This window comes from Eptatretus burgeri, chromosome 4 (assembly GCF_056783735.1).
Source record: "Eptatretus burgeri isolate ZD-2024b chromosome 4, Ebu_testis_v1, whole genome shotgun sequence".
Lineage (NCBI taxonomy): Eukaryota > Metazoa > Chordata > Myxini > Myxiniformes > Myxinidae > Eptatretus > Eptatretus burgeri.
The window spans coordinates 37895883-37923673 of record NC_140964.1 but is presented as its reverse complement, the minus strand read 5'-3'; the positions used below and the strand labels follow the sequence as shown (position 1 = coordinate 37923673).

The following is a 27791-nucleotide window of genomic DNA, read 5'->3' as shown; positions in this document are numbered from 1 at the left end:
AATACCAACATTCTGGCACATGTTTTGTTAAACATTCTACTTACTTGCAACCGCTTTGAATCTGGGCCTCAACTGGCTCCATAACGTCTGTGTCTGTATTGGTTTTTTGTTCTCTTAGTGAAGTTATGAGCAAGACTAATTTTCCAACTATTGCATTGTGCATTTATTTTTACTTTTCTTTTTTCTTTAGGAATATGGCAGTTGGAGGTCGAAGTTATGCCCATCCATGCATAAACCAAGCGGTGGCTCACATTTCACCCACCCATTTCCTTCTCCGATTCTAAATGTGCCCTTCGAACAGCCACAGGCCAGGGCTGGTAGTGGTCAAAACATGTGTTCCGTTGAGGATGTTCTGCAACTTCTTCGACTACTACATGCCATAAGCAGCCAGCCAATGTCCTCAAATGGATTTTCTGGTGGTATGTGCATTCATCTGTCATAACATGCACTTTTAAGTACAGTGTTGTCTCTCAATTGTTCTTTTGAGTTTGGTGCTTTTTATTATTTTAGAACAATAATATTCTGTCCTCAGCAAAGTTTCAGGCGCGTATACCCCACATGCCGGAGGTGTGTTCAGTTACCAAGTTTCTTGGAGAGCACTTGCCAAGTGGCTCAAGCACTCCATTTAAAATGGTTGATAAGGAATGGTTGGCTTGGCAAGCGCTAACTACCTGCTTGGTAACTGAACACACCCCACGTCTGTTGCAATCCATGGCGTCGTTACTCTCGTCCTCTTCTTCTCGAGAAATCGGTCCACTTTTTTCCCCTCCACATGACACCCCAGCTGTCCCCTCCACATGACCTGGAGGTACGCAATCTCCATATTTCCAGCAGTCGACACGGCTTTGTTGTCAAGGGGGCCACCGAACAGCCCTTTTAAAATACATCTGTGGTAAATAATTAATAGCCATTAAAGTGAATATATTGAGAATGGGTTGTCGTAATAATTAAAGTTTACTGTACTGATGTGTTAAAAACCAGCGTCGCTTCCGGTACCGTTGCGACCGGAAGCCACGCTGCTCATCCATTAGAAATGTATAAATACCCTGTGGACTGCTTCATTTTACATCATTCCCTAAAATCGTCCACACCATTTCGAGTCCCTGCCATCCAATGTCTGCTGTCAGTACAAATAAGAGAAAACTTAAAGGTATCACAGCTGTATGCAAACTGAAAGTTGCTGGAAAAGTGGCCTAATTTCTTGAAAAGAAGAGGACGAGAGTGATTACAACATGGATTGCGTTAGATCTGGGGTGTGTTCAGTTACCAAGCTGCTAGGTAGCGCTTGCCAAGCCAGCTGTTCCTTGTCAATAGTTTTGAATGGAGTGCTTGCTTGAGTGCTTAAACACTTGGTGAGTGCGCTACAAGAAACTTGGTAACTGAATACACCCACCCTCACACTGACTAAGTCAGAGCTTCTTGGGCTGTTTCACAGCAACACAGAAGACGAGAACTTTGCGGGCTTTACGGAAGGTGACTTGCTGGTACCTTAAATAGCTTTATAATTGGATATACATATGCAGGTAAAATATGCAAAAGAACTGTAATTAAGGACAAGTCTGAAGACTACGATGGTTCACGAGCGGTATTTGACGATGTGGATTGTATCAGAAGTCAAGGATAAGACAATGTGATAATGTTTGACCGATTTATAAAAATGATCAACATGATGTGGTACAAGTGACAGGTTATTGGCTGCACAATGTTGAAAACCTGGTTTCGTTCAACAACTTTAAAAATTTGACCTTTGCATAACCTTTAAAGGTCACAAAACAATGTTGTGGACATTAAAATAAGGAAACGGGATACGTGCTATAACTTATTGGAGTTAGTTTGTTAAAGAAGGTCTAAAACCCGGTTCAATTCCCACAACTTTGAAAATTTGACCTTTGTGAACTTTAAAGGTCAAAGGTCAAGGATTATGACCTTTGGTGCAAAACTTCCTCCGGAACATTCCAGGAACAATATGACGTCATGTCGGCTATATGGCATTTCACACTCTTCGGATTATCCATACTTTGATGAAATGAGCGTAAAAACAAACTTGAAGGGGGAGCCACGGGCAAGGTGTTCGAGATAGAGCAAAATGGTTTCAAGACTTTAGGTGGGGAATGACCTCAAGATTATGCATAAAAAATATTGTCATCCTAGCTCTCAAAGCATGGTCGGTTGTATGATTTTTTATGTCAAAATTCGCAATTTTCTAAGTTCGTAACTTTGTGACTTTGACCTTGGGACAAAAATGAAAAATCGAGCTCAGTGGGGCTATGCAGGTGCAATTGGGCGAACCAAATACCAAAACCCCTGCCAGATTTGACAACCCCCTCGGAGAAGATGGATTTTTATGTCAAAATTCGCAATTTTCTAAGTTTGTGACCTTGCGACCTTGACCTTGGGACGAAAATGAAAAATCGAGCTCTGTGGGGCTATGCAGGTGCCATTGGGATAACCAAATACCGAACCCCCTGCCAGATTCGACAAACCCCCTGGGAGAAGATGCAAATTGAAATCGGCTACCCCCTAAAAACACAATTCGCAATTTTCTAAGTTCGTGACCTTGTGACCTTAACCTTGGGACGAAAATGAAAAATCGTGCTCCGTGGGGCCCTATGCAGGTGCACTATGCAGGAGCACTATGCAGGAGCACTATGCAGGTGCCATTGGGCTAACCAAATACCAAAACCCCTGTCGGATTCGACAAAACCCCTCGGAGAAGATGCAAATTGAAATCTGCTACCCCCTAAAAACACGTTTTTAGGGCGTGGCTCCGCCCATAATGGGCGCACCATGCCCATTCTCAGGAAAACGCAACTCCATCATGACATAAACCTCCCACCAAATTTTTTTCAGGATCAGATCAAAACCCACGGAGCTATGCTCGGGACAGACAGACAGACAGACAGACAGACAGACAGACAGACAGACAGACAGACAGACAGACAGACAGACAGACAGACAGACAGACAGACAGACAGACAGACAGACAGACAGACAGACAGACAGACAGACAGACAGACAGACAGACAGACAGACAGACAGACAGACAGACAGACAGACAGACAGACAGACAGACAGACAGACAGACAGACAGACAGACAGACAGACAGACAGACAGACAGACAGACAGACAGACAGACAGACAGACAGACAGACAGACAGACAGACAGACAGACAGACAGACAGACAGACAGACAGACAGACAGACAGACAGACAGACACAACAACGAATATAGTGGTCACTTATCTTTTTTTCGTGAAAATTTTTCGTGAACCAATACTAGCAGAGTACCTGCTTTATTGCTGCATGCTTGGAACAAGATCACCAACGTTCCTCTGATGCATACCTTTATTTGTGTAGTGTATAGGCAAAAGAAACCCCATGAAGTTGTGTACATGAAGCAAAAATACACTAACTACTTATAATTCAAAACACCTCGCTGCACTGGAAAATGTGGGGACAGGAATACTGGACTGTAAATGGTGGATACTTTTACTACCCTCCCCCACCTGGAGGCGATTTATAGCAAGGACTAGCAGAGTTACCCGGTGTTGTCTGTGTGGGAGGGAGGGGTAGTGAGAAGTGGGAGAAGCAGGAGAGCTGGCAAGGCTGAGAATGGGGTGGGGGGGGGGTAAATGAGAAGTGGGAGAAGCAGGAGAACCGATGGGGTGAGGGTGGGAGAGATGGAGCTGTGTAAGGTTTCGGTTTCGGGTCGGTTTCAGGACTCATGGTCACAATTGACAGTTGCAATTCCATGAGGTTTCCGCAAATCTCACGGGATTGTGAGTTGGTCAGGTGACCGTGACAGGCCATTTTAAAATCTCGTGCAAAACAGCTAGGGGAGATCCATTGCGGATTGGCTTGCGACCAGTACCGCATGTTTTGCTTGTTCACCTCCCCATTCACATATGTAAATTGTTCACCTCCCCATTCCCCTACCAAACAACAAGGAGCGGCGAAGGTCTCATGAGGGACAGTACATTGAACATGTCGTGTAATGTCATGAAATGTCATTGAACATATCCTGTATTTTAATGTAATATCAAACCATTTATAATGTATATTCACCTATGTTTCCAGAATTTATGGCCACCCTGTATTAACGTGTACGTGTGTATGTTTGTATGTGTGTATGTGTGTATGTATGTATATATGTATATATGTATATATATATATATATATATATATATATATATATATATATATATATATATATATTGTTAAGAGCCTGGTGTTGGCGCAGTAGTTAGGGCAGCGGCTTGGGATCCAAAAGGTCCTGAGTTCAAGCCCCGTTGGGCCACTGAATTAATACACCAGGGGGTTGACTCAGCCTGTCATCCTTCCGAGGTCGGCGAAATGAGTACCAGTATACTGGGCCGGTGTATACCCCGGTTAAAATAGGTGTACCATATCCCTGTGTCGTAAGAGGCGACCAGGGTTGCGTCAGGAAGGGCATCCGGCGTAAAACATGTGCCAAATCACGATGCGGATCATACGGACGATCCGCTGTGGCGACCCCTAAAGGGAGCAGCCGAAAGAAGAAGATATAGATATATGTATATATATATATGTATATATATATATGTATATGTATATATATATATATATATATATATATATATATATATGTATATATGTATATATGTATATATGTATATATGTGTATATGTGTATATATGTATATATGTGTATATATGTATATATATATATATGTGTATATATGTATATATATATATATGTATGTATATGTGTATATATATATATATATATATATATATATATATATATATATATATATATATATATATATATATATATATATATATATATATATATATATATGTATGTGTGTATATATGTATATATATGTATTGTTAAGAATTCGCGCCCGCCGGCATGCGAGCGGCCGTGTACCTCTAATGGCGGCCACGTCGCCCACCGGACAGACAATTCAGTCGTGACCCTCCTGGAACTATCGCCAGGAACCAGTCATGGGTGAGGGTTTAACCTCACCACAGCCCAGTCTGCATTCTACCCGCTCGAAATAGGGTGAATCGCCGAATGTCGATATACCTAAGTACCCCCGCGGGTAACCTACTGAGGGGCTGCGCCGCAGGTCGGCCTGGGACACGAACCGCTTAAGCCGTCCGTTCTGTACTACAGTGATAACCGATCGGTGTTATCGCCGACGTCAACGGATCCGATTCTCCTTAACGGGTGTTTAAAACCCACTACTCTTTATTCTCCAATGCAAGATGGCATTTCAATGGGGTGAAAGGAGGACGTGACGAACGGGATACATTTCACACAAGGACATTTATTCACTAAGCACGTATATACAGTCAAGGCAGTCATGTCATGTACAGGCAAATAGAAGCAAAAGTAATACGACTGAATAAAGGCAATGTTTTATTACATGCACTGTCACTTAAACAGTTTTACTTATTCGGACGGCGCCACACCATGCAGACAAAAGCAAGGAAATGGCCACCCTCAAAGACAAGGGTGGCAGACGGGGTTCGTAAACCTTTATGGCCGTGGATGACCGAATGGGCCCACGAGACCGACGCTCGTTACCTGCACCCTCGTGGTGCGACGGTCGGCGAGCTCTCTCCGGCACTCTCCTCTCGTGTGCGCCTCGACCCTGGACCACCGCTCACAACCCTCACGACTTGGCGCTGAGGGAAGGCACCCGGATCTCGAACACCACGGAGCAGCAGCAATCCCCAATGCCACAAAGAGACAATACGACTCGACGACCAACAAAAAACCCCCGAACCTGGCATCTCGTGCGCCCTTTTATTCCTCAGGTTCCAATGCCTGACTCCTCCCCATTTTCGGCTCGGCCCCCCCTTCCAGCTCCTGCGGGAAGCTTCTAAAAAGGGGCGTGCCCTCTCGTGCCCCTCCCCGCGTGCCACCCGGGGGGGGCAGAGAAATCATTCCCCCAAAAAGAGGCCCCTCCTTTACATGACCTCTGACCTCTGACCTCTGACCTTTGACCCGCATCGCACTTCCCCCACACCAAAGCGTGGGAAAACAGGCGGGAAAATCCGCGCACCATCGTAACTCCTCTGGTTTCCTTCGCGTTGCGCTGGCTTTCGCAGATGCTATTCGTTGGTGCGTGGGATTGTGGTTTGGTTTGTAGTTGTGGCGCGGCTGGTGGTTGGTGTTGTGATTGATGGGGTGTAGAAGGTGGTGAGGCGATGTTGGTGGTTGGGAGTAAAGTGGTGAGGATGGCGTGGTTTGTTTAGAGGCATGTGTGGTTGTGGTGGAGGTTGCTGTGAAGCGGTTGTTGAGAGCAACGTTGGTGGTGGTGGTTCGGTTGTGGTTGATGGTTGAGGCGATCGTGGCTGTTGTGATGGTGGCATGGTTGGCATTGTGGTTAAGGTGGTTGAGACTTGGTTGGTTCAAAATAACGATGGACAAAGAAAAACGGCGATCTCTAAGAGTCGCAGCCCGGTGAACACTAAGAAAACCCTTTAAACAACGGTGGGGACCTATCTGCACATAAACTTAGCGTCATAACTGATCTGAGGACCTTTATGGTGTATTGCAAATTTCCACAGCCGTAACAATATATATATATATATATATATATATATATATATATATATATATATATATATATATATATATATATATATATAACGAAACATACCAGGGTAGATGATGATTGGGGGGGGGTGTAATGGGACTTTGTGACCACCCTCTTGGGTACAGTACAGTACATCTCTGTGCGAAGTTAATTTTGTGATCTCTTGGTTTTGGGTCTCATGATCATTGTCACAATTGACAGTTGCAATTCCATGAGGTTTCCGCAAATCTCACGAGATTGTGAGTTGGACAGGTGACCATAACGGGCCATTTTAAAATTTCTCTCTAGTGCCTAATTAAGCCTTTGTGGCTATTTGAAAGCTAATATTGAATGATCCCTGATGCCATTCCTTAAGGCCCAGTCACACCTTGATGTTTTCACCAGCTTATGCCGATTTTTGGAAAATTTGTGTAAAACGCTGGTACACGTCGAATACGTTATGGGTAAGTTTTTATAACATTGAGAGCATGCTGATAAACACTGCCATACGTCGTTGTACGCTGGCTTTAAACGTTGTACTTTTCGGTTGTCCTCAAATTTTCCATGCTTGAAATTTTAAGACATGCCAGCCTATGACTCGCACGTTCTGCATAACGCTGGCCATAAGTTGTAGGCACGTCACGCGATCGTTGACACACGTCGACACACATAACTTGTCAGTTACTCATAAGTCGAAACACGTCGAGGTAATGTTTAGCGTACCCGAAACTTATTTCTAACCTATGAGTAACGTGTTGTACTCGCGTTACGCCATCGGTGACACACATCGACACACGTTACTTGTAAGGTGCTCATAAGTCGAAACGCATCAAGGTAATGGTTAGCGTCAGTGCTCCAGACTCCCTGTTTTTTTTGTTTTTTTTTTCTTCCTTCCTTCAGTATGATGGTGATTTTGACACTTCGATTTATAGTGCGGTTATAATATAATATAATTAATAGGCTGCTGCTCAACGATTTAAATCATAACCGCACTGTACACTGAACACAGTCAAACCAAAGAAAAAAAAAAACCGGGAGTCTGGAACACTGACGCTAACCATTACCTTGACGTGTTTCGACTTATGAGCACCTTACAAGTAACGTGTGTCTGTGTGTCAACGATCGTGTAACGTGAGTACAACTTATTCCCATCGCATGCGGAGCGTGTGTCATATGGCGAGTACGTCGTAAAATTTTCAACATGTTTAAAATTACAAGACGTACTCCACTTAATACGACGTACGATAGCGTACTTTAGCATTCTATTCACACATACCAAACTTACCCATACCGTATTCGACGTGCGCCAGCGTTTTCGATGCATTTTTCAGAGGGGTTCGGCATACGCTGGCAAGATCGCCAAGGTGTGACTGCGATGTTGACACTTCCATTTCTGCGGCGGTTACGATTTGAATCGTTGTGCGGCAGCCTTTTAATAGGCTACGTCACGTCATTGTCGGCGATACGTGCAGCGCGCTATGCATAAGTTAGACTATCGTTGGGCATAGGTTGTGAAGGCTGACAACAGGTGCAGCATTCGTTGGTATAAGTTATCTATAACACAACGAAACGTTCTGTGGCCGTTACTAATACGTTATGCATAAGAGCAAGTCGTTATGAATACGTCCGAATCTTAAAAAAAACATCAAAAGTTCAACGTAAGCCAGCGTTTTACATAGATTTTAATACGTTGCCATTGCTGGCTAAAGCGTCAAGGTGTGACTGGGCCTTTAGTGGATGTAGGGAAGTGTTTTATGCCCCCACAAAAAATATACCATGCAACGCTGGGTACCCCTGCTAGTTTCATATAAATGAAGCAGAAAGGCAGGTAGGGGTTCATGATTGTGATTTTGCCATTGAAGTTCATCACATAGATGCTTGACTAGATTGACATTGTAAGCTCTTTATTATGGTCGAACACCTCGATGTGCACCCAACTATTATCATTCTCTGAAATCATGTAATTTTTACTCCTCTCCATTTATGGCAAGATATTAACTGTCGTTCTGTTGCCAGAGCTTTTATCACGCTGCTGAGAGAATTTGTTCTGGCACCTGCTCGGCCCAATTTGAATATATTGTTGTGGATCTCGCCACTCCGGCGTGCGGGCGACCGCTTTTAGCTAATTTCGGCCGCACGCCCATCGACCGTGGCAATCCAGTCGTAGCTTTCGGATCAACACCGAAATCCAGCTGCGGGTGTTTTTAACCACACCGTAAATCGACCAACTCTTCTGTCCATGCCTGACAGGGTTGATCGCCGAATTGTCGATTTACCTAAGTATTTGTGCAGACAGAAATGCCGGGGAGTTACACCTCGACGGGACCCGTACGGACACGAGCCCGCTTCAAGCAGCTCGCGCCGTTTGCGATTGCCGAGCGGTTTATTATCGCCAAGCCCCATCGGATTCGATTATCTTATCGGCTATTAAAAACCAGCTATTATTCCGAATGCAATTACGGCAGCTCAATGGAGGAAGGGATGCAACGAGCAGGTATATATTCAAACAATGACATTTATTCATACACGCATGCAGTCAATGAAGCAATGGGGATAAGGAACAAGACACGAGCAAAAAGACCTACAGCTGTTATCTATTTATTACGTAATGTACAGGCACTTAACAATTCTACTTATCGGACAAGGCTCCACAGACTTCCATGCAAAACCCCAGAAAGAAAAGACCCGGGCTCGTAAGCCTTTAATATTTGCTCGGAGCCGGGTTGTCCAGAAGGCTCTGAGAGACCGAGCAGGCTTCCTGCCACCTTCTTGGTGACTCGCTGGACGACCCTCGATGTCTCTGCCCGAACTCGTCTTGACTCCACAACGCCTTCAAACGGTGCTTCCAACGGCGAACCGGCTGGCGACTCCTTTCCGGCTCCGACTCGACCAACTCCAACCGACTGCTCCCGCTCTCCACACCGATTCCACCGATGTTCTCCCCAATTCTCTCACAACCGCCAACAACAACTGCCTTCTTGGCGTTCCGACGCGGCCCTTTATCGCCCCGGGGTGTTCGCCCCTCCCCCTTTCCTCCCGGCGCGCGGGGCAAAATCCTTGGAATCTCCGATGGGGACGTGCTTACGACTTTTTCTTGAGGGCCCCGCCCCAACCGTCATTTCTGTTTCCTGTTCTGAAGGATATCGGGGCGGGAGTTATTGAGTTGAGTTGTTATTGTTGCAGTGTGGTTAGCGCTGTGGTGGGGATGGCGTGGTTGTTGAGATGTTGGTGAGATGATGTTTGTTTGTTGAGATGTTGGTGAGGAGATGATGTTTAAAATAAAGATAGAAAATAATAATACTACCTCAAGATTCACAGCCCGTTAGACATCGGTGGGGAAATCTATCTGGACACACACTTATCGACATAACTGAACTTTGCGGAACCTGAATGGTGTTCTGTGAATTTCCACAACTGTAACAATATCTTTCAGGACCATTTTTAGCTCACCTGGACTTTAATCAGATGAGTTTATGCAATTGAGCAGTGTCCGTAGGTTAGTGTCATTCAGTCTTCCAGTCATTATCGCTTGAACCAAACATACAATTTTGATGAAACTTGGCCACAAGCTTCATATCTGATGCCTAACGAAGGTGTGTTTGCCACATTAAAATCTGTGCTTTTTAAGAGAGGGTCTGCAAGTGATTTTTGACCACGCACACACGCACACATACACACCAAAAAACAACCAGGTATTTGCTTTGTTCTCCAAAACTGCACAATTTCGATGAAACTTGACCACAACCTTCATCACCCGTCATGTACCAAAGTTTGTTCATGGCATTAGAAAATTCAGGGTCTGTGGTGGATTTCAGTGACTAGCTTCAGGACAGGTGGTCTTATTTTTAATTTATTTGGGAGGACCTGTTTCCTTTTGTAAAGTGACGTGAAGTGAAGGTATATGAAAAGAACCCACTCTTTGAGTTTGGCATTCAATGACAATGTACATCAGGATTTGTAAACCATTGTTGATATAAAACAGAACAGCATTCGGTGGAGCACATACCTCAGCCAGGCTGAACAGTTTTTGTTTTCCGCTGATAGGCCGGATCTATATCTAGACCTTGACCAAAATCAAATCTTCTTGTTCTTGTCACCTACCCAACTTATCCACCAAGTTTTGTCAAAACCCGTCCACAAAGTTTTAAAGTATCATTTTTGGGCCAATCTCAATGGTAGAGAAGACTTAAAATTCCAGTATCTTCACCAGAATCTAACCTTTTGGTCCTTGTCATACACCCATCGTGTCCACAAAGTTTTTATTATTTTATTTCATTTATTTATTTATTTTATCCAAATCCATACATAACATTTTGAAATATGCTTACTGATATCAAACTGACAGGGGTGATTACATAACCTACGTATACCTTCGGTAGTGAAGGTAATGATAATTTGACAAAATGGCAACACTATTTTACTTTTCTTGTGAAATCTTTTCTGCATTGTTTGATCTCTGCATTCATCATCTGCATTTTTCTGTATGGATCTGTATCTTGCAGAAGAAAGTGGCCCGGATTTCATCGTCTCACTGGAAGAATTTACAAGCAAGAAGTTAACGACCAAGATTTTGCAACAAATTGAGGTACCGGTGTTGAGCGTTTATTAATGTCTTGTTTTTTCTTTGACCTGTGTCCCAATCTTCATTTAAAATATTGTTGCGGACCCAGGGGTCGGGGGCGAGAAGACCACGAGGGGGGAAACCTACCTCTTCTTCCCACCAGACTCTCCGGAATCGCAGGCCGTCGCACACAAATAACTTCATGACGCGGCGGGTCGCCAATCGACCGTGAACGCCAATAACTCGACCACGTGACTTAGGCTCCTCCGTCTAATAAATACTGTTAACCTAATGGTCACGTGATCTAATTATCGGGGGACACACCTCGGTACGCCTTGTTCAAACTGGATCACGTTTCCGGATCAGATGCAGCTGAGTGTAACTGCCCAATAATGTACCAGCTCGAAAAACAGATCATTGGGGGATAACGTCCCGGCTAAGCTGAAATAGGAATCATGTTGGACCAATGAAGGAAAAGACGAAAACGAGCTGGGAACATTTCTATACAAGCATTTATTTACAATCAAGTGAGGAAAGGCATGTGGCACAGTGAATAGATTTATTGGTATATGCAGCAGGGATAGCAAGGATTTCATGGGGTGCGGCAAAAGGCAAGCAATTTACAAAAGCAGACATCCCGTTGTCACGTCTACAATCTTAACTTGTGCTGTGAAAGGTGTAACACACACACACACACACACACACACACACACACACACACACACACACACACACACACACACACACACACACACACACACACACACACACACACACACACACACACACACACACACACACACACACACACACACACACACACACACACACACATACACACATACACACATACACACATACACACATACACACATACACACATACACACATACACACATACACACATACACACATACACACATACACACATACACACATACACACATACACACATACACACATACACACATACACACATACACACATACACACATACACACATACACACATACACACATACACACATACACACATACACACATACACACATACACACATACACACATACACACATACACACATACACACATACACACATACACACATACACACATACACACATACACACATACACACATACACACATACACACATACATATACACATACATATACACATACATATACACATACATATACACATACATATACACATACATACACATACATACACATACATACACATACATACACATACATACACATACATACACATACATACACATACATACACATACATACACATACATACACATACATACACATACATACACATACATACACATACATACACATACATACACATACATACACATACATACACATACATACACATACATACACATACATACACATACATACACATACATACACATACATACACATACATACACATACATACACATACACATACATACACATACATACACATACATACACATACATACACATACATACACATACATACACACACATACATACACATACATACACATACATACACACACATACATACACATACATACACATACATACACATACATACATACACATACATACACATACATACATACATACACATACATACACAAACATACATACACATACATACACATACATACACATACATACACACACATACACATACATACACACACATACATACACATACGTACACATACATACACATACATACATATACATACACATACATACACATACATACACATACATACACATACATACACATACATCCACATACATACACATACATACACATACATACACATACATACACATACATACACATACATACACATACATACACATACATACACATACATACACATACATACACATACATACACATATGCACACACATACATACACATACATACACACATACATACATACACATACACACATACATACATACATACACATACACACATACATACACACACATACACATACACACATACATACACATACACATACACACATACATACACATACACACATACATACACATACACACATATACACACATACATACACATACACACATACATACACATACACACACGGAAGATTAGATAGCCAGGAAGAAAGAGAGCAGATGAGGACAAACGGCCTCGCAATACCTGGCGAGGTCGGCCGACCAACAACCCGGTGCGCTTCGGGGGAGGTAGGAGGGAGAAATACCAGTGTCTAATATGTGTGGGGGGTGGTGATGCCATGCTGGAGGAAAATGGGATTGTGAGTCAGTAATGATGCTCTTTTGTGCGTCCAAAGGGGACGAGAGGGAGGAGGGGAAGATGTGTGAGGTAAAAGATTCTTAGTCTAGCGTGTACCTCCGTGGGACGCTCTGCTTGAGCATTCCCACCTCGAGTTGGTGCATTATCTCTGGCTTAGTCACTTTGCTGGGGCTCATGGCAACGTGCGCTTCACACTGCTCCTCCGGAAAATGCACGTCTCAGTCGCACACCAACCGTGAGTGAAGAGCCAGTGAAGGGCAGAGGCAACAAGGAGCCGAGACTCGTGGCAAAGAAGATGTCGAGCAGCTCCGCGTTCCTCCTTTTATGAGCCCCGGGCGAAGGGTGGGGTGACGACCCGAAGCGACGTGCTGTTACCCGTGCCCTGCTTCTCTATTGGGCCACAGCGGCCCTATCCACACCTTGCTAGGCTCCTGGGGCCGGAAGCGGTCTCATTCGTACATCCGGCACAACACGGCCCTGTCCCAACATAGTGTATAAGCCGGCAACCTGGCCGTGAACGTGCTCCGATTAGCAATGCACACCCGCCAACCACGCCCTCCCCCCACTCTTGAGCCAGAATGCACACCCGGGCCCCGTAACAAACTCCCGGATCACCCTTCCCACGACCTCTCCTCGCCGCCCGTCTTGCTGTGTTCTGGCGACTGGACGAGGGTCGTATCAATCCTGCGTGCTCACCCGGGGGACGTTCCTGGCGAGATGTGGTTGGTGCTATTAACGTTCGTTGCAAGTCCCCATATACGGTTTGAGTACAGCCCGGGCAGTGCAGCACACCTCTGTGTTTAGTGGCGACTTGTAGCGATGCAGAGGTACGAAGGAGTGCGAGAATATTTTACCCGTGTGCGGGGGAGGTGTTGGTGGCCGAAGTGGTGAAGCTTTGGTGAGCAAGGCGCGATGCCATTTGAATGAAATGGCTCGCCGTGTGTGCTGTATAGTGTTTGTTTGTTATGTTGATTCTCAGCCACGGGAGGCTGCTCGGTGTGTGTGCTTGCTTGCTCGATTTTTACCATGGCTCAAAGTAAAGGTTTGGAATGGAAATCTGAATGGAAGACAGAGATATGTTAATAGACCTAGCTGTAAGACCCATGCAACGCACTTCGTCCCGTTAACCCACGACATGAGGGGAAGGCCTAACTGCATGGAGACTTACGAAATAACTCCCTGGGGATCACTGCATGTTGGGTGCCATTGCCTTAGAAGCATGCGGTTTTGCAGAACCGCAACAATATTTAGTTGATGATAATTGGATTCGTGGAATTGTTTCAACAAAAAAAGCGCAAATGCTGTTTTTATTACAATATTTAAAAGGTAAATTTTGCAAAATGTGCACCCCTTGCCACATTTATCCAGTCTGGCTCAAGGTTGTTGGTGATTTTTGGAGAGCAAAAAGGCAGCATGCTGATATTGGAACAATGAGAGAAACAGATGGATGCAGTACCAAAGGAAATGAACAGACAGGTTAAGGAGATTGGAGGAAATTGTTACCAACAAAAAGAGGGTTGGGTTAGAGCACCTAGTGGGGGAGATTGGGGGGAGGGGTGGGGTAGAAAATATTTCCAGTTAAAGTTCATGTGGGTGGGTGGTGTGATGTACTGTCAACTTGAAGCAATGAAAAGAATGGTGGGATTGAATAGCTTCGGGATGGCAGTCCTACAAACGGCGGTGAAGAGAAACAAATAAGCGTAAGTGGGCAGTTAGTCGAGATCTTGGAACTTTATCCAGATGGGAGTGACGAGTGGAAGACCTGCACACTGGAGGAGCTGAGGAGGCTTGTAGGACAGAGCAGGGGTATCAAGATCATAGGAGAGGCTGTCAACTGGTCTGAGAGCAACAGGCTTTGTGCCTTTGCTTCATTTGGGAGATGCCAATGATGATAGCTTTTGATTCCACAGCATTCAGGTGACTGATGTGAGGTAGACTGTACACAACACAGATTAGGTAAACATCCCGTGATTATGGAGAGTAATCTGTTGCTCGAGGTAGTCCAATGGGTTTGGAGTGGCTTGTGCAGATTATGGATACCAGCCTTGTGATATCCCCTTCCCTTTACTCTACTTGTGAAGGAACCTTTGGCATTGGCCAGCGGAGCTTTACCCGACTGGTGTGAAAAGCTGAACAGCAAATGTCCATTCCTCATTCCCTTTGAAACACGTCAGCTTTACTTCAATTGCACAGCGTTTGGTGTCTCCAGGTGAGCACCGAGCTGTTTATATGCTTTTAGAATTGCAGATTTTCTGTGAAATCTTGCTTTTTTGCTGAAGGTGTCTGTCAAGCACATCCTTATCACTCCTGTACATCCTGATTATGGAGACTGTTAATCCATTTGTTGATTCAACAGTTTTTGATGGGAGATTGAAAAATGAAAATAGAAAAAGCACAGAAGGTTAACTTTGTGTTGGAAAATTTACCCGTCCTCCAATGTGTTTCCATCAGGGCTGTTGTTTGGATTCAGAATAAACGTGAAGCTTCAGTGGAGCGTGCGAGGATGACCTCATCCTCCCGAAGAGATGACCCGGGCGAGTTTCGAGTCGGACGGCTCAAGCACGAGAGGGTTAAAGTTCCTCGAGAGGACTCGCTCATGGATTGGGCTGAGAATGTGATGCACATTCACGCGGCAAAGAAATCTGTCTTGGAGGTATTGCGATCCTTCATTCTTTATTTTATTTTATTTTATTTATTTTTGCAGTGTTGCTGCTTTTGGGTACTTTTGGCACCATAGTTTCAAATCTGGCCTTGCGGCAGCATCCTTGTGCACCCATGTGATACATGTGTCTTATGTATTGCCGCCGCCGCTGCTGCTTGCTGTAATGATTGTAAATACTTCCCTGTGCAGGTTGAATTCATCGGTGAGGAGGGTACAGGCCTTGGCCCTACGCTCGAGTTTTATGCTCTTCTGGCTGCTGAGTTTCAGCGGAAGAGTCTGGGCATCTGGCTCTGTGATGACGATTTATCGCATCAGGTTAGTTGCGTACCTGATGTTTGCTATCCTCCAGTTGGAATTGTTCTGTTATTCGATGCCGGGTCTTGCATTCACCAGGAACGTTTCTTCCTTGAAGCCTGCTGTAATATTTATTGCCACCAATAATCAAGGCTCTCAACTTCTGGAGTTCTAGTTTTCTGGAGACTTCTCTCGAGTTCAGTGATGTCCCACGAAACTGCACCTTCTATGGTCCCAATCACATTGAACTATGTGGTCTGATCCTTAACTCCTGGACATGACTGCTATTGCATTAAAGAATGCTTTTCTCTTTTTTTTGTTTTTAAAAAAAATGTTCTTATACTGGATATCCTTGCAAAAGTATGGAGTTTGATGTTGATCATGGGTGATTACCAGCACATTGAAACAGTTAAATAATGGAATACAAATCGGTATGTTTAATAGTTGTCAAGCATCTCGTCTGGATCATCTGCACAGTGATGCAGTTGTATTGACCTCAGATCTCTCATGGTGTATTCTATGCTTGACTTTTGTTGACTGGGGTGGATATTTGCAACAATTACAAGGATAACTTTAGATACCGGAGTTTTCAAGAATGGCATGTCTGACATTGAGTGTGCGGTTTGACGGGAGGAAGGAAGGCAACTGCAATTAAAGTAACACCTTTTAGACTTCAAACAGTTGGTGTTTTACATGATAATGCCAATGTTGCTGTAATTTTTATTTATTTGTTCCTACATTGTTTCATGTTGAATACCTTAGTCTTTCACAATCTATTGGTGATGTTTGAAGTCGGTGACGGTGATGAAGTCATCAATTGTGATGAAAATGAGTTGCATCATTTAATGATTTTATTTATTCAGGTTGATGTTGGTGATCGATTGAAATCTCCAGGGTACTACGTGCAGCATTCTGCTGGACTCTTTCCTACTCCATTGCCCCAGGACAGTGATGATATGGAGCGTGTGATTAAACTATTTTACTTTTTTGGTATTTTCCTCGCCAAGTGCATTCAAGACAACCGTCTTGTGGACATCCCCTTATCTCACTCATTTTTCAAACTGATGTGCAGAAGCAGCATAGAATACACGAGCTGCAAGTTGATTTGTGACTGCAGCGATTACACTTATGGCGACATTTCCTCCGAAACGTTGGAGGCCTCTCAAGACGAATTTCCCGACGACATTGATGTTGGAAGCGAAGACGAGGATGAAAAATATGAATTTATTTTAGAGCCTCCGAAGCCAAAGTCCCCGGCATGGTTTCACAAAATACTCACTTGGGAGGACATGGAAGAGATGTGGCCGCAAAAGGCTAAAATTCTCTGTGAGTTGAAAGAGCTTGCTGTAAGGAGGAGGCAAATCCTTGGGAACAGGTCGCTCTCAGAGGATGCACGAAACACAATGCTCCAGGATTTGGTGCTCAAAAATTCAACTGCCTCTGGGTCGTTCCTCAGTGTCGAGGACCTCGGGTAAGTTGTTGAAGGAGGGAATGAAGTGGATAGCTTGACTGATGTATTATATATGTCTATTGGATGTCCTGTGCAGTTTTTATCCCTCGCCGCGTGGCGGAAAGGGGATATTGTTGTCACCCAGGTCGTCCGGCTGTCCGTGTACCACCTGAAAAGGAAGAACCCTATTGATTTTGGGCGTGGCCGGATCCAAGATGGCCGACTGGGGTGGCCATCTTGGAAAAAATGTTTTTTGCAATAAATGGAAAACCGCTTATCTGATTTCAATTATTTTTGGTTACTACGTTCCTCACCCATGGGGAACTTTTTTGAGATGATGACCAAATGGTGTCTTGTTTCCAATTCACCTCCCTCATTATCTGGAATATGTATGACCTTTTTCATTCAATGGCAGGGGATTCCCCATCTCTGATGGTATATTTTATCCTTTATTTCTTTGCACTTCCAGGTTAACATTTCAGTTTTATCCATCATCGAAGGTGTATGGATTCAGTGCTGTTGATCTCAAACCCAATGGAGAGGATGAGGTTTGACCCAGCCTCATTACTTTGTCACTTTCACAAATTAAATTGCTTTCATTTTCATGTTTTTTGTGCAATGTTTTGGGGAGCCTCTGACAAAACTGATTCAATCACTTCCTCATTTTTGCAGATGGTGACTATGGAAAATGCAGAAGAATATGTGGATTTAATGTTGGATTTCTGCCACCATAGTGGGATTAGAAAACAAGTCGAGGCATTCAGAGGTGATGTTTACACTCGCCAGTGTTTTGCTTTTGAGATGACGAGCAGAGTACCCACACTATGGGCGATCTTGTTCTAAGCATGCAACACGTTATTCTGAAGCAAACCTTTATTTGGGCGGTATTTTGGCAACTGGCAACTCTGTGGGCAAAATAAATAACCAGTGTTATGTGCTTGAAGCAAAGACATACCTACTGCTAATAAATGAAGACACCTAACTGCACTGGAAAATGTGGGGACAGGAATACTGTAGTTAATAGAGACTTGTAATACTCTCTCCCACCTGGAGGGGGTACTACACAATACACATTTACATAGAGAATTTGTGTCGTCCTCCCTCCCTCCCCCCTTACCCCCTCCTCCCACCCCCAATACCACCGGCAGAAGTAAAAACAATTGTACACTAATTGGGGTCATGTTGATCCTGTGTAGCAAGTCTGTATGTGATCAGCCCCCAACTGTGGGAGGAGTAGCATGACAAACAAAAACTGGTCTGAATTATCGTAAGGACTTGGAGATATTTTTTTTAATTGTTTTTTTTTGCCGAAAACTCAGTCACACACTGATGTGATGAACCTCTGAAAGTTTGACAAATCCATTTGGCTATCTCTAAGAAAATGGTGATGCACGCACACACACACACACACACACACACACACACACACACACACACACACACACACACACACACACACACACACACACACACACACACACAGACACACACACACACACACACACACACACACACACACACACACACACACACACACACACTTTATAGTCGAGATTCGTTTTGTCATAACATAAAACAAGAAGGGCACTCGATAGAGCGCATACCTCCACCATGTAATGCCTGATCCACGAGAACATATCGGGCCCAATACATTTTTAGGTCATCTCTATCATCTTAGCAAAGATGACCTAATAATAACAGTCTCGAAGTCTGTCCGCCCGTCCGTACGTCCGTCCACACTCAGACCGAGTGGAGACAAATAACCAATAGTGGAATGGATAGAAGTCTATGAGACATGCACAACGATATAACTTTCAAGGTCGTCCAAGGTCGAGGTCAACGTCACGAGGCTGTCAAAGTTGCGAAAATCGTCTTTCAAATCGTATCTCCTCCCTCATTTATCAAGAGAGATCAAATGTTATTAGTGATTCAGATACTATGGACTATTATCAAGAACAACATAAGCCATATTTTTGAAATTTGCTCTCGTTCCGATTTTATAGCCCTTCAAACTTCGCTCTGATTCCCCGTATGGGCCGTTCATAAAGTACATACAAAAATAAAAGTATTAACTTAAGAACCGGAACTCTCCAAGACAAATATTACATTTGAAGCTTTTGTCAGATTTAACTAAAACAATGGAACACAAGTTTATATGCACACTTGCTTTCATTTATGACATTAACATTGTCTTGAATGTCAATTTGTACTTTTATTTTCATAAATGACGTGCTGTGATATTAAAAGAAAAAGGTAAATTACACCGCTAGGGACTGCATTGTCATGACTTGCAAACATCAGTTCATAAGGAACTGCTGGCTTTGCAAGCGATTCGCGATGTATGAGGGGGGTGGGTGGTTTAAAGCCCACATACGGGCTGCGTACAGGGGTGGGTGGGTGGTTTAAAGCCCGCGTACGGGCTGCGTGCAGGGGTGCGTGGGTGGTACGACGGCTGCATACAGAGGGGGGTGGGTGGTTTTGAAAGCCGGAAGTAGAGCGTACGTACTTTATGAACTGCCCCTATTCCAGTCTGGCACAGAGTTACTTTCGACCTCTGGTAGAGATGACCGGCACTCCCGCTCGGGGGTTTTTTTTTTATTTGGAACCGACTGATAACACGGCCATAACTGCAATTGAAATATATTGACAAAAAGTTGCTTTCAAAGTGATAAACGAGCAAACGAAATCCTCTTTTCTGTTTTTTTTTTTTTTGTTTGTTTGTTTGTTTCTTGCTGATCACCCTTTACGTCTTTATTTTTTTATTGCTTTTTTTTAACTAATCAACTTTATTTATTCCCATTATCCTTTATGATAAACTGTTCCATGAGCCTTTGGAATCAACAGAGCATTTATCGGTGTTATCCAAGAAACAAGAGAAGCTGATGTTTCAGGCATTTAACCCCCCTTTGTCATTGCCAGAGAGCACTTTAAAACCCCCACGCCTTTCCGAGGAAGGGTTAACACCTGAAATATCAGCTTTTCCTGGCTTCCTATGGTGGTTATCATGTTGCTCAAGATTCCATCCATTGTTCTACCTGTCCACAGATGCAGATCGGCACTAGCCTCCACAAGCAAGACTAGTTGCCAATTCCACTGTTCCATGTACTGACTGTTCGTACATTTAAAATAAATTTAAAAAGGAGCCTTTTTTAACTTTTTACTTTTCCTTCATACTTGTGCTAATTCGAGCAAATTATTTGAATGCATTGCCTCAATCCAGTGTGCATGCGCCACTTTGCAGATGGTTTCAATCTTGTGTTTCCCATGGAAAAGCTCAGCCCATTCACCCCTGAGGAGGTGCAGCTCATACTTTGTGGAGATCAGTGTCCCTCTTGGACAGCTGAGGACATCATTAACTACACAGAGCCAAAGCTCGGCTACACGAGAGAGAGGTGACTGTTTCATGTTGTTTGGTACCTGTCTCCTTGTAATTGATGTAATATTGGAACTAATTTTGATGGTTGGCCTGTTCTTATTGTTCTTATGCCTATTCAAACCAAACACCTGGCAGGAACACTGTACCTTTTTTTGGTTTGTTTTTTTTTTCTTTTTTCTTTTTGAAAAAAATTTTTCATTTTATTTTTTAATTTTATTTTAGGTTGGAGTGAAATTGTTTATTTTTTTTTATTTTTTTGTATACCTTGTTGAGGCTCGTTTGACATAACTTGGGCAACTCTTGTTATTTGCAAAATCAAAGATTTTTCAAGTATATTGGTTAGTTGATTTTGTTATTCTGTCTGTCGCCTTCAGGTCGCAATTTTAAACCAATCTTCACAAAACTTCACCACATGGTAGAATTTGTCATAAGCAAGAACCCTATTGTTTTTAAGGTCAACATAGGCCAAAGGTAAACAACGAAAGTGGTATTTATAAAATCCTCAATTTTCATCCAATTGATTTGAAATTTGAAGAGGATTTATGTCTCGGATCAATGAATTCAACCACAAATTATTTTTGAGGTCAACATCGATCGGATTTCTAAAATTGACAATTTTCATCCGATTGACTTGTAATTTGAAGAGGAGTTGCATGTTTGGTCATTGAATTCAGCCACCAATTATTTTTGATGTCAAATTTGTTTTATGGATTTTGCAAGTATCGTGCTCTGCATGATGTCTTCTTGTTTTTGTTATTTTGTTTGTTTTCTTCCAAATTAGTTGCCTCATTGTTCTGGTTGCTTTATTCTTAAACTGTCTGCATTGCTTAGGGAGATCCATGTGCTGCATGCTTGCTCTTCAACCTCACAAATGAAAAGAGATAGAATTTGAGAAATAAGAGTTAAAAATTACCATATTTTTCAGTGTTTAAGTCTTTTTTTTTTCCCCCCCTTAAGTCTTTTTTTTTCCCCCCTTTGCTTTCCTTCATTCATAAGATAATTTTTGGAGTAGAAGACAAAGCAACATCAACTACAGTAGTTAGAAAAAAAACTGTCAGAACAATAGAGGTGTAGTCCCTTCCTGACATGCACAACACATCACTGTGTACGATACTTCCAGGGTCATGAATATTGAGCGATTTTTGTGCTTATGTTATTTGAAATACTTTGTGAGACGACCTTTCAGATAAATGATGAATGTAAATAGTTTTTCAACATGCTTGTCATCATATAGAGGTACAGTATTTAGAACGAGCTCCAGAATCATTATCGGGCACTGGCTTATACCAGAGATAAGGAGATTATGAGTACAAGTTGAGGCCTGGACTTCCGGGGCGGGGGGGGGGGGAGACGTATCGACTTGTATGCCGAAAAATATGGTAGCTGTCTCGTTAGCTCATTTGGAACATAGTTGTATTTTCGCAATAACCATTGGATGCGAATGGCATTGTGTTCACAGCCCGGGCTTTTTACGCTTTGTGAGTGTGCTTTGCAAGATGGCCCCACACGAACGCAAGGCCTTCCTGCAGTTCACAACAGGTTGTTCATCACTGCCTCCTGGTGGCTTGTCAAACCTACATCCCCGTCTCACTATTGTCAGAAAGGTGAGTGGAGTGGAAAGTGTAGAGTACTATAAGAAGAACCCCTCTTATTGTGAGTGATGTGTGTTTATCTGCTTTGAGAAGGTCATTGTCTGATTTAAAACTTTTTTTTTTTTTTTTTTTTTCTCAAGGAATGATTAAAAGTTCCTTTTTCGCTTTTGTAATCTTAAAGGGGAACCCAAACGATCAGACCACTTCAACGATAATCTATCCCTTGATACCCGACAAAATTGATGTCGTCTTCTGATTTCCGAATTATAAAGTCGGTAAATTTGTGATCAAAAGTCAAAATCTTCTTCTTTAGATTAGCCATGACATCACACCTGGCCACCTGATTAGCCAATAGCCCACCACATCTGTACTGCATACGGGTTACATCGCGGTATGAATCAATTCAAACGGCGAATAATTTTTGATTTTCCATAAGTGTGCCAAGTCAATGCTTCCTTGGTAGTGGTTTTACAAACCGTGATGTTTCATGCTCCACCAATGGCCGAAGCACCCTAAGTTTGCCAGAAATTAGATGAGGTTTGTACGAAATACCTGAGTGTGGATCGTGCCTACAAAATGTTCATTGACACCCATACGCCTCTACAATCCGACATGTTGCAGAGCACCGTTATGAAACACTAGACATGGCTGCAGATCTTGTGGTTATCCTCCCATGATTAAGCTGAAGAAACAACCATTACTCAATACTGTAACACCATCTCCACAGAGCTAACAGTAAATGTACACAGACTATTTGAGCGGTGAATCAAACACCTGTTGCCATCGCCTGGCAGTTACTGTGGTGTATTGGCATAGAGCGTTGAGGGGGCATGGAGGAGTTGTGATGATAGTCATGTGTCTGCAATGCATATCCCTGTTCACGCCCGCGTTCACGCCCTGTTCATCTACGGCGTGTGTGCCAAGTGTCATTGGCCACCATAACGGTCATGGATGGCGATGTGCGAGGGTACCCCAGCGACGCGGGGTGAGACCTACAGCCGGTACGATGTTTTGTGCATGACGTACGCTTTTACGTCCCGGGTCGAGACATGCAACCTGTGCGAGGTTTTGTGAATGGAACGCCGATCGTGTTTCAAGTTGATACCAGAGCGGCGGTGTCGATAATAAGCGAGCACACCGCTCGTGCACTCCCCGGTCTACACCTTTTCAGGTCGCCCCTCACGTTGCACATGTATGCCGGTGCAGCGCTACCAGCGGTTGGCAGGGCACACGCCTTGGTTGCCCATCAAGGTCAGCGGGTCGAGCTCTTGCTGTTCTTGGTGCGAGGGGAGGGCCCCGCCCTTTTGGGTCGGAGCTGGTTGGCCCGCATTCAACGAGACGGGACGGCGCCAGCCATTCACCTTGGACGTCCCGTGCCGAGCCGATTAGAGAGTCGGTGGGAGGAGGTTCCTCTTTCGGAGTTCGTACCTCCAGGTGCGCCTGTGTCTCTTTCGGGCCCCGTACCTCCGTTTGGGCCCGGGCCTCCCTCGAGAGCCGAGGGTGAGGTCCCAGTGGCAGGGGCCGCGGCGATACAACATTGGTGTCCGTTCATTGCTTCCTGCAACTATGAAATATGGTTCCGGAGCAACGGGGAGCATGCCAGCTGTGACGGGCTCTCACGCTTGCCTTGCGCGGAGGGTCCACCTTCGTCTGGATCAACCAACTGGGTTGATGTGTTGGCACTGTGCCAAGTCCAAAGCGAACCGGTCGCATCCGAGAAGTTCGCGGTTCGCGACCATCGACGGTTTCCTCTTCGACGTTCAGATGAGGACCTGCACGCAAGTCGCCTCGACGTCGTTACAACCAAGAGGCTTGCTCGCAGCGTGGTTCATGATTTGTTGATTGTTGCATGTTTGATTCTCGCAGCACGAGTCATTAAGCATGGCGTTATAGAAGCAAATGTCGACGGTTCGTGTGTGAGCAAAATGTGTTTGATTGGGATCGATGCTTTCTTTCATGTGAAGAACTTGCGGGCGATCGTTGCGAATAAAGAGGTCTTCCCGATCCCGGTCTTCGATGACAGTCCGCAGTTCGCTTCAGCCTCATGTGTTAGAATTATACTGTGGGAACGCGCTGTACGTAAAGGGAAGTTTGCATCTGCGCAGACGATGTTTCTGCTACTGTATGACATTGCTATGCATCCAGCCGACGCTGATTTTCTGTATGGACGTGCATTGAAGTCTCGGCTGGATTTGCTGCGACCTCAGAGGTCGGTGGCAGGGGGCGGTGTTGCGCCTGGCGCTGGTGCGCGATTTTGGTGTGGGACAGCTGGTAATGGAGCTGGCTAATTGCCTGGTTTGGGTTGATGGCGGGGAGCCGGGGCAGGTTCGCTGTTCAGCATCACCCCACCCCTGATATTGCCAAGGTTAGACGTGCCAGGCGCCATGGAGCGCAAACCTCCGATCTCGCCAAGGTCAGCCGTGCTGGCGCCCGTGGGGCTTGCAGGCTCGGGGTGCTTACCTTATTCGGTACTGTCTGAGGGAGATGAGCCAACTTGTCGACCGGGGGCATTTGATGGTGCCGGGGGAGGTTCGCCTGGGGTGTCACCTCGACCTCGCCAGAAGGCGTGTAAGCATGGGGCTTCTGGGGGCGCTATCTGCTTGGGGCGGATCGAGAAACCTGGTGCTTTTGGATGATTAGTGTTCTTCTTTTTCACCAGTTGCTTTTTGTATCATGGTGCCAATGCTTTTGCTGAGTGCCGTTTTGGCACGAGTTTCTTTTTGTTGTCGGAGTGCCAATGATTTTTGGTATTGTCATTGTCATTTTATAATCGTACTTTTAGGAGGGAGGAGTGTGGTGTATTGGCATAGAGCGTTGAGGGGGTGTGGAGGAGTTGTGATGATAGTCACGTGTCTGCAATGCATATAGCTGTTCGCGCCCGCTAGAGGCTCGTAGTAGTGCAACTCTGTTTATTGCGTCCCCGGATGTACGACAACCCTCACGACCCTCCGTCCCTCACTGCTCCCCGGACATTACAGTTACCACAAGAGCACCTGAAAATAATTATCTATTATCAACACAAATTTCTGCAAATCAAATGAACCACCGTTTATTTATAGTGGAGAGGAAGTATGTATCGTCATCTACTCCTCCAAGAGGATTTGCCCTCGGGACGCCAAAAAAAAAATACACCATAAATCATCACCCCACAATACCCACCACCATCCTACATCCCAACCCTCCACCCTCTTCCATAATCCTCCATCTACTGACGAGGGACATGAACACCTCACGGACATGATGGTAGGACACGGCACGGACACAAATGGCATCCGAGAAAAGTATGAAACTGGATGATCCTATAAACGTACAAGACACCTGGTTACCTTGCGACAGTGGCACAAAGCATTTGTCGTCCATTTTGTCCATGGCGCCCGTGCTGTCTGGCGATGATGGGTATTTCAGCTTGAGTAATATATAAACTGATTTATCAATTACAGCACTCTCCCCATTCGCAAGGGATACGTTCTTGAAAAACCTGGCGTTGGGCAAAACTGTGATGCGCAAAGTTAAGACCTTATGGGAAAAATAGGGTTAGGGAAACCAACTCTAAAAATTTCTTGACTTTTTTTTTAACATGTAGTGAAAATGTAAAACACTTGAACTTGCACTTACTTTTTATGATGATAGGAGTTTATGGCACAATGTCCGAGTCTGATTCCATAGAGGATTGCCTGGTTTCTTCGGGAGAGTCGAGGGACTCCATGAAGACGAGCGAAAACCTCCCAATATACTGTTACGAATTTGCACCCGCCGGCATGCGCGAACAGCCGCTTTAGCCGATGGCGGCCGTCTCGCCCGCCGGACGGACAATCCAGTCGCGACTTTCCGGAACAACGCCGAAAACCAGTCACGGGTGTGTTCTAAGCGCACACCACGGCCTAGTCAACACTCTACCCGCGCGCGACAGGGTCAATCGCCGAATTATCGATATACCTAAGTATTCGCGTGGGCATACTACCAAGAGACCGTACCTCAACGAAGGCCTGCTTGGACACAAACCGCTTAAGCGGTTCGTTCCGTTCTGGGATAACCGAGCGGTGTATTATCGCCAGGCCTCGTTGGACCCAATTATTCTATCGGCTATTAAAACGCTCGCTATTCCGAGAGCAATACGGCAGTTCAATGGGTAAAGAGGACACGACGAACGGGTTAACATTCACACAAGGACATTTATTTATTAAACGACACGTATACCATCAAGCATGCAGGTATGGAATCAAAACACCAACATGCACGTATGCAGAAAAGCAATGGAATTGGCGGGAAAGGGACAAGACACGAACAAGGCAAAGCACTAAAACCGTCTAGTATCATTATTCACAAGCACTTACGCAGTTCTACTTGCGGAACATGGCGCCACAACATTCACACAAATAAAAGCAAGGAAAAGACCCCCTCAAAGACTAGTTCAGACTGGGCCCGTAGGCCTTTATTTCGTGGAACTTGGTGGACCGAAGGAGTTCCACGAGACCGTTGCAGGTTACCTCCACCCTCATGGTGCCTCGATGGGGCGACGCTCCTTCCCCACGGCAGCTAACGTAACCGCGGTTGTGCCCAGGCCTTGCCAAGCGGCCGGGTGAGTCGGGCCTCAGCCGGCGACACGCTGAGAGGAACGAACAGGTTTTGATGCTCTTTCAATGTTGATGCTCTTTGTAAGAACCGGTCCGTTCCTCAACGATGCTCGGACTGTCCTGAAGCCTGATCACCTCAGATCATTTGGCGCTGGCTGGCGAGCTCTCTCCGGCTCTCCTCACACGAATGCGCAGGTCTGCATGGCACAGCAGGCTCAGCCACGCTCTCCGTCTTGCGTGTCCTCCGCTCCCCTGGACTTTGCCCCCGCCTGTGTTCTCCCGACTCCAGACTTCAGCGACTGACTCCACCGACCGCCTCCCAACTCACTAAACTGGCGCTCTGCACGGCCTTTGATAGGGCTCGAGAGACGAGATCTGACCTCCGCTCTCTGA

The 27791-nt window shown here is 44.7% G+C and overlaps 1 protein-coding gene across 3 annotated transcripts in view; it reads left to right on the top strand.

Annotated features, from left to right (window-relative positions):
• Nucleotides 1-27791, top strand: part of HECTD1 (HECT domain E3 ubiquitin protein ligase 1) — a 98963-nt gene that overhangs the window by 68222 nt on the left and 2950 nt on the right. For all 3 annotated transcript variants that reach the window (XM_085877449.1, XM_085877452.1, XM_085877450.1), the window contains exons 30-39: nt 191-419; nt 11075-11157; nt 15532-15659; nt 15902-16103; nt 16302-16427; nt 17270-17877; nt 18326-18404; nt 18529-18622; nt 21098-21248; nt 22692-22836. In XM_085877449.1, coding sequence (XP_085733575.1) covers nt 191-419; nt 11075-11157; nt 15532-15659; nt 15902-16103; nt 16302-16427; nt 17270-17877; nt 18326-18404; nt 18529-18622; nt 21098-21248; nt 22692-22836 — 1845 coding nt within the window. The remainder of the gene's footprint in view (nt 1-190; nt 420-11074; nt 11158-15531; nt 15660-15901; nt 16104-16301; nt 16428-17269; nt 17878-18325; nt 18405-18528; nt 18623-21097; nt 21249-22691; nt 22837-27791) is intronic.